This window comes from Buceros rhinoceros, unplaced genomic scaffold, assembly GCF_000710305.1.
Source record: "Buceros rhinoceros silvestris isolate BGI_N320 unplaced genomic scaffold, ASM71030v1 scaffold21148, whole genome shotgun sequence".
NCBI lineage: Eukaryota > Metazoa > Chordata > Aves > Bucerotiformes > Bucerotidae > Buceros > Buceros rhinoceros.
This window is the reverse complement of record NW_010426687.1, coordinates 369-15,348: the sequence shown is the minus strand read 5'-3', so window position 1 is coordinate 15,348 and position 14,980 is coordinate 369. Positions and strand designations below refer to the sequence as shown.

General features: G+C 38.5%; 1 protein-coding gene across 1 annotated transcript in view; it reads right to left on the bottom strand.

The window, feature by feature from the left end:
* LPHN2 (latrophilin 2) overlaps positions 1 to 7,613 on the bottom strand; it is a 73,497-nt gene extending 65,884 nt beyond the window's left edge. The window contains exons 1-2 of the mRNA XM_010141618.1: positions 7,514 to 7,613; positions 5,136 to 5,349 (exon numbers count right to left, since the gene is read on the bottom strand). Coding sequence (XP_010139920.1) covers positions 5,136 to 5,349; positions 7,514 to 7,613 — 314 coding nt within the window. The remainder of the gene's footprint in view (positions 1 to 5,135; positions 5,350 to 7,513) is intronic.
* Positions 7,614 to 14,980: the final 7,367 nt, after the last annotated feature.

The following is a 14,980-nucleotide window of genomic DNA, read 5'->3' as shown; positions in this document are numbered from 1 at the left end:
TAAATTTGCTTTCGCTTGAAAAGACATTAATACGGTACAACGTTTCCTCTGCAGACCTGACAAGCAGGAACAAGACAAAAGGCTTGAGAGATGTGCCGCCTTCTTCAGAGAGCTCATTCTGCTCTCTTTCAAAAATGTCTCACTCTCGTTTACATACAGGACTTTTCAAAATGACATTTTTGTTGGACATGTGAATAGGTGGAAAACAATGTCCTGTTGGGAAGGATTAGGAAAAAAATAAAGTCTTGGGAGAAGGAATGGCTATGTTGCTTCCTTCGGCTTTCCCGTTATCGCTCTGTGGGGCAGAAGGCGCTGTGCTTACATTCTAAAGACCCTCTGTTTACGCACAGCTGTCTTGCATAGAGATGATGGACGTAGCAGGTTAAGAGTATTAACATATGAGAAAAGTTCACGGTAACAAAAGTCCAAGCATGAACTCTTCACTGGTGTCGTGACGGACACGATAATTGAAGGTACATGTGTTACACACGCTATAGATAGGACAGGCTATGTGCAACAGAAAAAACACTCACTGCTGAAGAGGATTTATTTGTTTTTTAATCCCTCTACTTTTCTGCAGCAATGTTTTAAAAGAGAACAGCATTTAAAACAGTTCCCTATTATACCTAACAAATTTTTGCATTTATGCTTATGTATTATAATGAGATTTGCTTTGTTCCTGCATATTTAAAAAACAAAACGATACTGATTAAATGTTTTGTAAAGATGTAAAGATCACATAAACCTACAATTATAGTATAAATGGTAGATAAAAATAGAATTTCAAGGCCATGTCAGTGCAGTATTAATGCAATCTCGTTTCTGTTCCAGATTAAAAATAAACTAAATATATCAACTGTGAGATTGTATTTTTTAATGTGGATGCTTGCAAGGTGTCTGCAAGGTCTGTAGTTTAAAACATTTTGAATTTTTCTTCTTTTTAATGATCATGACCATGATCTCAGTATCAGAACAGAGATCAGAATTTCCCATTTAAAAATGCAAGCTCTTTTAGCCTTTATTACGAGGGGAAAAGTGTTTTCTTTCTGAAGTTAACATTAATTTCACTGTCAACAGTAAATGCTTGAAGTTTGCATCTAAGTAAATGATTCCACAGATTCAGAGTTAACAGGCTGTTTTCTTTAAATACAAAGCATTAACCTTCTGCAAGCCCCCCCAACAGCTGTAACAGTAAATTACTCAAAAAAGAAGGCGTATAGATTGGAACGGACCTGACATTTTTTTAATATAGGATTTCTCAAGATTTAAAATTAGATTATTCAAAATTAGTATCAAAATATTATCCAAGTATTTATTCAAACACATAGGCAAAAATATCATCTGATTGCACCGCACTGCAATCACAAGATAGTTATGATGTCTAATCTTTAACAAAAAGCTTAAGACTAGGAAAAATGATTCCTAATGAAAAGTGCCTATTTTTAATTCAGAAGAGAAAGGCCCCAGCATGCAAAAAAGCCTCTTATCAGCTTATCGTTCCACTATAAAATTACACACAAAATATGCCTTTGCTTTTGAAATGTATTTTAAGTAAGAATTTACCTGTTATAAATATATATATTTACCTGTTTTAAATACCTGTTATTATTTAAGGCTAATAAAACAGAAATCCAAACACTGTGTGTTACCTACATAACCCTTAGTGCCTGTCCTAACAAAAACCCACGGTTCAGAAGTTGCAGAGCGGGGCCTTGAAGTTGACAGCGGAGGCAGAAAAGTCCTCATAAACACACAAGCAGCTTGAACGTAACTCACAGAATCCACCTACAATCTGCTTACAACATAAGTGGACTTAAGATTAGGTCCTAAGTACATTTTATCAAGTTAAATTTCAGATCTCCGCTGTGCCTATAAAGAACAGCGCTAGTTAGCCATACCAACTTCAAAGTCTCGTGACAGTTTCTGGCTACAACCACACAAACACACTTCATGAACAAGCAACTAGAACAACTTCCTCAAGCTGCTTTCCATCTTCTGCTCCCCTGTTTCAAATTTCTTTTTAAACAAAACCAGAGGTTTCTCCTTGCTGAAAGACAGCGGAGAACCAAGGAGTTCGACTATTTTAATATCTACCTGTCTGAAACATGGGGCCTCTGACACTCACTAGCACTATTCACTCACCAAATAGTCTAGAAATAAGTGTATTTCTATACTCAACTTTAACGTGTGGTAGGATCTCTCAAACTTGACTGTATGCAAACACTGGGGTTAATTATCAGAAAAGTGTGAAAGGGGAGAGAGATTTTCTGAAGGTCTAGTCTTTTTCTTCAAAGCTTTAATTTTAACCGTGCCAGTCTGAAGTTTACATGGAATCTAAATACAGCTGAAAGACTTTATTCTGGAATAATTGGGATGTAATTTCAATCAGGGACTAAAACTTTAATGACTACTTTACAAAGGTAAAAGCAAAGCAATGAAGTCATTAGTGTTCTAGTCAGGCTTCCTACGAAAGCAGTAGGTTAAAAATCTTTTTGAGAACTGCAGAAAAGAAAGAAAAGGGAGGGAGAAAAGATTAAGTAGCAGTTTGTTCTGAGAAAGAGTAGCTGATGCATTAGTGGACATCGGCGAAGTTTGTGTGCTAGTGTCTTCAGTTCTCTGGAAGGGGAGCAGGGCATGTGATTACATGGCTTTGTGTTAAACTGGAAATCTCATCTTAGTTTTCTATCTTCAGATTTTGCAGTACTGAACCCATTAAGCTAGTGTTTTCACATTGTAAACTGCAGAAAATGTAGCTGCTGTGCAAAAGCTGTGGAGTAACGTTGCAAATGAATGATGAGTATTCAATAGTTGCTGTGGAACTACGTTTAACTGCAGGTCTAAACTGAATTGAGTAGTCAGACCTAATGGTAAAAATACTGCTGGCTGACGTAATAAAAACATGTTGTTAGGCCTTAAAAGTAAACACAGGAAGATTTTAAGTAGCAATGTAGAAACTATTGCTGCTTATTTCTGAAAGTACGGGAGAAAAGTCTTCCTTGTCATCAAAAGTTCAAACGGATTGTTTTTTTCTAATCAGTTTAGACAAAACAAACAAACAAACAAACAAACAGATCAGTGAATCTGATAATCATTCAGGTGAGATTTTTCTATGCAATTGCTGCCTTCAAAATACAGCTGACACGATACTTGTAAATACCAGATCAAGGACACGTGCCGAGTACCAAACAACACTCTGCCTTAGACAACAAAAAATTATGATCACCAATGCAGTTATAAATAAGTGAAATACAAGAACTTTAAATATTTCATAAGAAATTTGCAACATCCTTCGATGCTTGCAATATAGCACAAATTGAACAACTTTGAGAAAAGATTAAACAAGCCAAGAGACAGTTTTTCCACTTAATGACAGGATCTGAGAAAGAAAACTACGAAAGCAAACTTTCAAATTACTACAAATGCCAGGCAAAACCTGAAAGTGTCAAATAATCATTGCTATTTTGTCATTCAGACAAAAAAAAATTAAAAACTCTCTCTAAGCATAGATATTCTGAAAAACGTCATACATGTGATCACAACCTCATTTTAATCAGCTGGGAAGGCTGGGAAGATTGGGAAGTTCAAAAATACTCCCTGCTATCATAAACTTTGAGCTGATTAATTGAAAGGGGAAGAGTGGATTTTCAGCTTTCCAGTAACGGTTCGATGTCACTTTAAGCAAGATTGTGCTTCTATATTTCTCTCTGACTACCTTAATCTGTATATTTGCAGTGAACATAAGGAGGACTTTGATCAAAACACAACATGCATTTTACACAACAAGGAAGTCTACAGAGAGGCACTACATTTACAAAAGCAATTGAAGGTTCTTTCAAAGGGATTTGACAGATTAGAGGATGATGACACTGCTGCTGCAGTCTCAGTGGAAAAATGGTTTGATCTAATTAACGAACGAGAACCACAAAAAGATAATTCAAACGTGATTTAAAGAAGTTGTATTACCTTTTTACGAACACAGCGATGGAGCCTTTCCCTTACTCATCACAGAACAAGTCACATATTTAACACAGAATGATAATAAAAGGCCTGATAGCCTTAATTTACCACTGGCATTTGAAATTGAAGCCTGAGATCTAGCCCAAATATTTGACTACAGAAGTAAAGAACATCCATATATTCAGACGAAAATGATAAAAAACTTTTGAGTTGCACTCATGACAACTTGAGTGAAATGGGAAATCAAAATGGAAAATTATTTTTAAGATGTGACTATACATTACTGAGTGCTACCACGTTCAAACTGAGCACAGTAAATGGAGTGCAGCATGCAGGACAACTTGCACACTTCATTTGACACATCTGTGTACATGTGCCAAAAAGCTCCCAGGTTATTCCCACCCCCTTTTTGTTCTTCACCCTAGGAAAATGCACTGGGAGGAAAACTTCCCACCAATCCTGAACTTATTCAGGCTTGTAGTTTAAGCCAGTAACAATTTCGGTGACTGATTTGCACTGACATTTCCACAACTGTCAGTACTAGCTGACTGTTGCCCCTAAGCGGCTTGTAACACAGGAATTTCTGTGAATCACAGTTCTGATGTATCTAAAAACACTTTTATGGGCTCAACTGACTGACTGTCTTCCCTGAATGACAACTGCTGTCACTAGGACATGATATAACTTGTGCTTCTATGCATATATGCTCTTGTACACACGTGAATAATGACATATAACAATCCTGGCATTTAATCATTCACCATTGGAGGCATTTCTACAGCTATGGCAATGATTTACTGCATTCATAGGAAACGCGTAACTTTGCCAGGGAGTGCAGAAGTTACAAAAGAATGCAGCAGCCATTTGAACATGTTTTGAGTGCTGTTTGACCATCTAAAAGACAGGGAATCTCCAAATAAGTGAATTGTTCCATTCTCCTTGCAGTTATCTTCCTGCTTTTTAACTTTGGTCATGGAATTTAAAAAAAAAACAAACCCTCTCTAATTGCTACTGGTAGTTTCTATTTCCTTCTAATACTACTAGATAGAAATATTATTACCTCAACAGTAAACCGGCAACTACAACTCAGCATTTCCTACAGAATATACCTCTTACTGTATTAATTCAGGAGTTTTTCCTCTTTAGTCCTCACAATTATGTATTTTTTTATTTTTTACCTTTGTGTCATAATTTTGTAGGCATCTGGAAGGAAGCATTCTGTATTCTCCATCTGGAAAGGGTCAGCATCACAAATCTTGTCATCTGTCCGTCCATAGTTAGCACTTTCTATCATAATAACATCGCTTCCCGGACACCGGAGGTCAATGGAGTAGCCTTCGCAGGAGAGCTCCCTCCTAACCAAACCAAACGGTAGCGCTGCTCGGCTGAAACCTGAAAAAAGGGGGAAAAAAGTGGGATTGAGTCTAAAGGATATATTGCATCAGACTATACTTCTTCTGTCACATTGACACTAACTCTCACCAGTGTGCTAAAGGAAGCGCACCTTTAAGCAGTCTGACCTGATAGCATGTTAAGTAAAGCATCTTTCATGGAACCATTACATCCTTATATCACTGCTGCTGTGTCCTTAATCTGGGAAAGGATGAAATCCCTCTTCGCTTCTAACTCTTGCCAAGCAGACAGTGGTGCCTGCCTGCAGAGGTACATTGCATGTTCTCATTCCCACCTGTTTTCTCTGTGCTTCTTTCTCCCCTCTTTGGGAAGTGCCTGAAAGGAAGAAGCAGCAGAGCAGGCAGGATTTGTAAATGCAGAAGTGATGTGGGGGGAAAAAAAAAAAAGGCCAACAAAAAACCCCCAAGCCATAGTTCCAAATTTATTAGTCTTTCTTAATTTGTATCTTCCTTTCTCCAGAAAGAGCTGGTTTCTTTTGTTTAGCTATTCTATGTCTCCAGCATGGACACGTTTGTGCCTAATATACATGCTGATACTTTACCTAGTTGAACTTCAGTGCTCCTTACTGTGCCTTTTGCATAAATTAACACAAATAGGTAAGATTTTGAACAAATATATAATGATCTGTTCTGAAAACTGCAGCTCTGTACCATATAAAATCTCCCTGACTCTCCCAGCAGTGACATGTGTTTAACAGAATTTTAATTTTTAACGTTTTCCTGCATGAGATAATAGCTAAAAAAAGGTAATTTATCTAATGAAGTAGTACAAAATACTTTAGAAACAAAAACATGGTTCAGATATTCATCCAGATGTTTAGTCTTTTAGACATTTCTCTATGTAAAAAATACATTTCATCAGAAAAATGTATCTGTACACTACACCTTCCTACACAGCTACTGTTGGATTATTGTCAAACAGAGTATTTCAGTTTCTTACAAAATGTGCATTACTGCCTCTTGGAAGACAAGTGGGGTAACATGGTAGTATTAAATAATTTTTCCTTACATAGTAAATCTTTTCTAAATTTTCAGCGGAATTACAGATATTTCCTATCTTTTTTTAAAAAAAGTCATCCTAATACAGTAGCGCAAGGCCATTAATATTTCAGTGCAAGCTGTTGGAGACAAGTTGTGATAGCAGAGGAAATAGCTTGTAAGTGTGGAAAGTTGGAGCTCTATGGTGTTTTGAAGGCAAAGAAAAGAAGCTTTTCTTAAAAAGTATGATGCGTTAGAAGAGGCAAGGAAGCAAGAATCTAAAAAGATCAAGAACAACTTGAGATAACCCCTTGATAATAAATTTTCACACAAACCAGAGGCTGCCACTTCTACTGAATTAATGATCTGTGGATTAAAACTCCTACTATATGAAGATGATTATCTGTTTGGACTGCAAAAAAGAGCTGTTGATATTGATAATGCCAGAGTCAGGACGTGGTTCCCTGGCAGCCAGAGCCCATCTCCCCATTAGCCCACCCTCTACCTGCATGCCTCTGCCTTTCCCTTTGCAACAGCAGCAGCTTTTGTCCAACTTGTGTAGTAAAATAATGCAAGGGGCTGCTCTGACTCTAATCTTCTTCTACTGCAGAAGAACCGAAGAGATCGCAGAGGACCATCTCTTTGGCTGGGTATTATTTCACCCCAGCACAAGGGAACATCTGCCTGGTCTGCCTTTACTTTACATTTTGTAGAACCATATCCTACCAGTACCATGAAAGCAGTACCATTACTCTGCCAATAGGTTTCAGTATTTGTTAATAAGGGAAAAAGCCATATTGCTGCAGAAAGCACCACAGTTCCACCTCAAATTCACTCCAGGCTGTCAGCCGGGCTGCACATACCATACCCAACAGCAAGCACTATTATTAAAGACTTGCTGAAGTATCTTGAGCTTAAAACTGGAAAGAGCTAAAACACGAATCCATCACAGTAACACCCTACGTGTTCCTCCCATGCAGCAAATTAATACAACGAAGACAGAAGCTGCTCATGGCTCAGTGAGGGCGTGAAATGGGCACAGAGAGGAGTACGCACAAAGCCCCCACCACACATGCACACAGCAGCACCTTTGATTAATTACCATCACGACAGCCGCAGTGGGAACAAATAAAATGTTGTTAGTGACTGCCATTCCTACATCCTACCGCTCCTGTCAAATCTAATGCTGTCCACATAAAGCTCATCCCTCCAGCTGGTGGCAATGGTGCCTGGACATCCTGCACCAAGCAAGGCTTTCTCCAGCATCCAGCACCACCACAGCCTGGAGGGGGAGTCCAGCTGCCCCCTTGGCCCCAAACTTTTGCATTTTAATTGGCAAGAAGGGGAAGAGTGGCTTCAGCTGTCTGAAGGGGGGTTTTGCAGAAGGGCAGGCAGGGAGGGGTGGGGGTCTGTAGGGTCCAGCCACTGAAGTGTCGGTGGCTACGCATGCAGGGTGTGCGCAGCAGCGGGTTGGACATACGGATCATTACGGAGGCAGAGCTGACAAACCCACACCAAGCTACCGGTGACAAGCACTGAACCCTTGCTGCAGACCCTGCCCCACAGTCTCCACTTCCTCTAAGAAATACCTTGAAATCAAATACAAGACTTCTGCAGTTTGTTACAGAGATCAGCTGCCTGCAAATCTTATTTCATCGTCTATGCGTTCTGTGAATGCGTTTTATCTTGCAATTTTTCCCCCTGCAGGCATCCATGAGAAGTTCTGTATTGGGGCAAACATTAAAAACACTAGAGCAAGGTTAGATCACTTCACAGACAACAGAGGACACACCTGAGATTGTAATGTAAGTGCTACACTGCAAAAGCAGCAAGCAATAAAGCAAAACAGTGTAGCATGCGTTATGTGGGGAGGCTGCTCTAAGGAATCTCTATGGCACAGAAATAATTTTAACTAAATAAAACAAATGAATGTAAAGTCCGCTTACAAAGCTGTTGTGATCTTTATGCTGAAGCTGTATTTGTAATTTTTTTCCTATCAACAAAGAAAAAAAAATAAGCGTATCAACAAGCAAAGCATAATTCAATCTGTCTTGCAGCCCTGACAATCGAAGAAAGAACTAGTGGGAGGCCCTATGAGCAAAAAAATCAATATTGCAGCTTTATACCGCGCAAATGTGAATACTGCCAAATAGCAGTGCTTAGGATAAAATGAACTGTTTTGCTCCATTTTCTCCTCTCTGAACAAATGATTTTGAAACGACAGCTTTTTTTTGAGCTATAAAACGTCAAGCAATAACTCCCTGTGCTTTAGGCAAGTGATTGGAATAAATACCTCTTGGCAACAGGTGCAATGACTTAGGACTGGAATTCATTTACATTCAGGTGATAATTCCCAATAAAGAGATGCACTGCCAAAGGATGGAAGTCTGAACAACCAGCATCTGAACGCTACTGCCTGCTTCTGCATCCTTCCAGAGGTTTTTACATGTAAGTACGTGGCTCTGTCAATAATCACTGTTGTCACTGGTACCTTTGTGTCTCCAATGCCATTCCTCATGAATATTTTCAATACTCTATTTTCTAACCAACCTGTGTTCACCCTGCTGCTTGCCTTAGTGTATCTTGCATAAAACTTATCTTGTTTGGCTCTCCTTCTGCAGTTGAAATCAACATTCCTCATCTTCCTGCTAATAGCTTCAAGGCAAACCGTGCCATAGATGACACCCATCTGCTGACTGCCACCCAAGAATGCAAAGTGCTACCCAGTTGCAAAGACCTACCTGATGCCCTGGCTGGGGCTTCCACCACAACCTACACATCAACTCAAGTAAGCGCCTATTACCAAATGCAACGTAAGTAGTCTCTGATTCATTCACATTTGTATATAATAATCAGCGCTGTGTTTGTTTTTTTTTCTCAGAAATGGAAGAAGATTAATACCTAATGAGAAAAAGAGCATGGTTTCTGTCCTGCTGACCATTTTGATTATAAAAAGCTTCCTGGCAAACATGTTTCTTGCACGTTTTTATCTGCTCACAAATTAGCTGAGTGAAGGTTCTTCATTAAAAGAAGAAATTAAACTGCTTTTGAAAAATTGCATTTCTAAGAAAGAAAGGTAGACGGGATTTTTAGTGGTAATAATACATTCTTTAATGCTTTATTGATCAATCCATGTAGAAAAACAGATTGAGAAAAAAATCTAAATAAAACATCACAAAAATCTTGCCCCTTATACTTTAGTCTACAAAATGAAAAAATACAAGTGCTATGAAAGAAATTTAACTAGAACCGTGTTTCAGAAATATGTTCAATTCACAGTTTGCTAAAAAATGTTTTGTCTAAGTTTGCAATATCTTATTTACCATTTTACTGTCTTGGTTCCTGCATAGAAATGATTTGTCTTTGGAAAGATAACCTAAATTTGTCAAAGTGCAAAGAGAAGTTTGTAATTCACAGCATCCTGCCCACTAGCATACCACCTTTTTGAGCTGTCATGTAATAAGAGAGTGTGCTAAGTTTGGTAGATAAAAGCAAAAAGGCACACACACACCCCCCTCCATTTGAATGTTCACCCCATACAGAGGAAAAATAGTGAAATGTAAACAGGCTAACATCAGTACTCCTCGACATCAGAAGCACAGAACCTTTGATTAAAACTTAAAGCACAGAGAAAGTCAACATGGAAATATAACATTATTTCAAAGAATGCAGATACTGGAAGAACTGAGAATCCAAAACAAATCTTTGCAGAAATAAATATATATATGTCTCTGTGAGCAAGGATATATTGCTTCTTGTGTTATTTGGCTCTTACAGAAAGGTCTTTTGAAAAGAGCACATCTTTTTTCCAACAGAATGTTTACAGTTGTCTCTTCCACAATCTCTTTTATTTTACCAAATCATGCAACGTGATGATTCAAGTTCTACACAAGATGAAGTAAGGCATCTTGGGCAGCATTTCAATAATATATGTTCAACAAATGCAAAGCCTGATGAAAGCTGCTGAGAATCCTCTCCCAGCAAAGCATGTACGTGCGTGCATGGGGGGTGCACAGAGACAGCTGAACATGCTTTGCCACTGAAAATCATGCAAATGCTCAGCATGGGCTCTGCAAAGCTTTTATAATTCCCCAGAAAAGCCTCAGCATCCTGCAGTTTCTAAAGAATCCCACGAACTCTGTCAAGGCAGACTTTTCTCCCCGTCTCTTGGCACTGTGTATCTTTCATACAGACAAGCATGTTATTTTGTTAAACAGCTTTTAAATTATCCAATGCTGGTCAACAGATCACTACCGACTACTACAAAGATAGAGGCAATTTAAATGACAACTGCACTTTCTAATTCTATCTTTGAAGGAAAAAAGTCATTCTGGCAAGCATGTCTATTAAAAGATTACACTGGCACAGTAAGAGCTTCTGATACTGCACAGAGGTCTGGAGTTCACAGCACTCAGCTCTTCTTCCAGGGAAAGCCAACCATCAGCGCACAGCCAGCCTGCGCTGCAGCCCAGCAGACAAAACCCCACTGTTCAGTCGGGGTAAAATTAGACAGGAAGCGATCATTTAAAAAATGTTCTCCTGCAGCTGTATTCTTCACTATTTTAAGTATATACTCATTATTTTCATTTAAGATGCCAGAGGGAGAGAACATCTAGAGAGAAGGGATTATTCACCGAAGGAAATCTATTTTCTAGTAAGAAACATCTTCCTCATGTTTTTTAACTCATTCATAAAAATGGGGTTAACTCAAAACAAGGTACTGGCAGTATTTTCATTATTTGAACTTTAACAAAGAGGCTTGAAGTCCTAAGGAACAGACTTGACCATTTAAATTACACTGAAGCAAGGCAATTTTTTCATTGACTAAATTAGTTGTGAGGGGTGATTTTTAACACTGGTTTCTAGAACTCCATTTGTCAGACATACCATTTCATATTTTAATTTTTTTGGTAAAATCTGGAAGTCTGCCTCTTACAAAATAGAAATATGAATTGCTACCAATAAGAGCTTTTAGAAATATTAAGTAACTCATGATGGCTTTTTATAAATATTTTTTACGTTTTATTAGATCGTAATTATGTCTTTAAAAGAATTAAAATTTTAAAAATGTGTGATATTTCAGTGTTTTTCAAGATTCAGTGTGAGCAGCAGAATTACAACTGTAAGTAATTTTCTGTAATTGTATACTTAATATTCAATGTACATAAACACAAAGCACAGCATGTCTGAGGAATGAAATTCAGGACAGAAGCCTGAGTTCCACCCTCTGACTCACACCTGGATGGGTCCTGCCTTCCAGGTTCACTGAAACTTATTACTATTTTCCTTTTACATTTTCCAGTCTCCGTGCAATTCTCAAAAATAACCCTGTGAGGCTCTCTTCGGCAAAAAAAGAGTCAGGGCTTACCTGCCTTCTGCACCTTGTTGAATGATTCAGCAAAACCTGAAAAGGGGAGCCGCATCTCAGCCTCTACTGTAACAGCGTCGATGCTTCCTGCGTACAGCTGGCAAAGAACTCCTTTAACTTCTAAACAGCTCTCCCCCCTCATTCAGAAGGGCAAGAATATGTATCTCCAAGGTAGTACAATTAAGGGGTTTTTTGGATTTGTTGGGGTTTGTGGGTATTTTTCTAAGTAGCAGGAGAGAAAAGAGTGCTGCATTGACCGACCTATAGACAAAAGTCCTTCACTCATCCAGAACAAGAACAACTTGGCCAGCAGCCACGCATGCATCTCCACATTAGTTCATCACGTTTCAACCCTATTTTGAAGGACTCACCACTATGGGAAAAGAAATAGTTTGGTCTTCATGCCCATTTAATTCTTCACCACCCTGCTGAGGCTGCCACAAGAGTCCTAATTAATGCTAAACTGCGAAAATGGGCTTCTGCACTTTGAATCTAGCCACGCTGAAACTGGATAGAAACCACTAGTTCCCCTAACAAAAGTCACCGAACGAGAGCTTGGTTCCTGGCAGCATTTTAGCAGTGCCTGCGTATGGCAGATGGAAACCATGTGATCTAAACACGAAAAGTCTAAATATCTAGTGTAAAAATATGCATGTCGTTCAGTTCTCACTTAGAACCAAATTTTATTCTCACATACATGCACCTTTCCCATCCCTTTCTGTGGCAGCTGTATGCATGAGAGCAAAACTTTGCCCTCTTGATCTAAAATTACCCCTGTTTGAAACAGTATTCATCTGTCAGCGATGCTTTTGCCAGCCAGATGTCTGTTCTCAGACTGCAAGTATCTCCTTCCTTTTTTCTTCACATCATACTCACTTGATCCTTTGCCAGCTTGCAAAAAGCATTCTACCCTTTCCTCTCCTGCCGTTAAATACATTGCATCTTCAAAATTTCTCAAGGCAGGTCAGTCCCATGGTCCCTGTAAATCCTCCTCCTAGAGGTTATCTCCAGTTTACCAACTGTGAATTCTCTGAGCACACCACCTGTCAGGAAGGAGAAAGCTTCTGAATCAGAAGCAACCTCCATAACAGGGAGGTAAGACACACAAAGGCTGATATGTCAGACATGTTGTGTCAACAGGATTTCCCGTTGAATTATTTCCTCTCCACAGGATACTGGTAGCAGAACAAAAATAAATATTCTTTTATTTTCTATAAAAATGTATTTTGACAACAATTTATATTTCCAGTTATCTCAATCATTTTTGATTGGAAAGCATGTGTTGAGAAAAGGCATCGGAAGGAAGGGGAATTTCCATCAGCAGTATTCAGAGTGAACAGCAGACAAAAGAAATATGCTTTTATTCCCATCTTTAAGAAACCCAAAGCCTTGTCATCTCAGAGGCTGACAGAAACCACGCAGAGAAGTACCATTTCCTTGGGAATATGTACATTGGTGAAAGCTAAATCACTCCAGCAGGTGACATATTGGGTGCCAACAATAACCCTTGGTTTGCTGTGCTCACTGCCTTCTTAAACAGGTTATCCCCTAACCTGTGTAAGCAAGCAAAACATTTAATCTCACTCAGATGCAGAAACTGGGCACTGATAATTCTGGCTCATCTTAAAGAAAATGTTAATTCTACAAGTGCCAGAGCTTAAAATATCAAATACGGGCCTAATACTAAAAATTATTACAGATTTAATTAAAAATGTATGACTGCTACCACACAGTAATATTTGAGATCGCAGTTGTAAAATTACAAAGGGAGCATTTTCTTGTTTACAAACAGAATTATATATACATTAGAAATGGCATCAAGCAACAATGTAAGAGTTTACATACTTTCTTTTGTTTCAATAAAACGATGGGGTGGAGTCAATTGTCACAATATAATTTAGAGTGGAAAAATTATGTGTTTAATTTTAATTATGGCAAGCCACTTAAAGAGTGCTTACGAGTATGCAAATAGCACAGCAATCCCCCTTGTCATTCAGTATAGCCTCTGAAATACTTCTGAGGACTCAAGAGTAGAAGGAAGAACCTTTGGAAACATAAAGACTCAAGATCTCGCAGATGAAACTGCTAAAGCAAAATACAGAGTCATACCTTTTCAAAACAAAGAGCAGAGCAATGTGATGAATGTACTTTAAGGTAAATGTGCCGTCACTTCAAATATTCCCACAAATAGATACCAGACAAGAGCAGCAAGCAATCTTGGAAAATGCCTGTCAGATTGAAAGGCATTCTTCCTGACCTTACCTGCTATGAAATATTTGTGGATTTCTAAAAGACTATTACAGAGAGAAGAGGGATATACTATCTATAGGTTTTACAACATACTTAAGGTGCTGGCACATTCCAGGAATCTTGCAATAATCCTACACAGATACTTGAAGAGCATCCTCAGAGTAATAAATTGAATGAAGAAGGGAAAACTATTTAGTCTATCAATAAATAGATAATTTAAGAAGTCCTAAGGAATATATGCAGTTCTAACATGCTCCCTGGGCAGCATGGAGTTACAATGGCAACAGAGGTACCATTTCCAGAGTAAATAAAGGAAATATGCATCTCTGCTACCCTGTTAAACTGCTGTTAATCGCCTATAAACGAACTGCATATCCATATGCCTCATTGCAAACACGAAAGACAAGGGCAATAAAACTGACAGGATAGCTAAATTCCACCTGGATTCAAATTCAGAGCTTCTGAATTTGGATTCTGGTTTTTAATGCTGGAATTTGTGCCCCCTCAACTGTCACAACGTGGGTGCAAGAATGCTCTCTGCTTTCAGAGGCCAGCTAATGAATGCTCAAATGAAATGCATGAAAAATCAGGATCCCTGAAATCTGAGTACCAAGACAGAAAGTAAACAACTTTCCATAATGATGTGATAGGAGTTCCATAATTAATGCTATTTACATTAGAAAGTAACAAAAGGGATGAATGCACACTGTAATACAACACAGAAAGGAAAACTGCATTTGCTCATTATTTCTATTTAGAAGCACACATCTAATAGCTGAAAGACTGTGCTTCCGAAGTTGTTTATTGATTTTAACACAACCAATAATGAAGGAAAGGACCAGGAAAGCTTCACAGCAGACCAGGGAAAAAATCACCGTAAGCTCAATAACCAGCAAGACAGAAGTACTGCACTTACTACAGCTGTGGAAGGTAATTTCCCCAGTAATTAATGTATTTTGCATAGTGCTTCACTCTACGAGGTCACAGGTTTCTTTTTAAAAAAGTATCTTTCCCT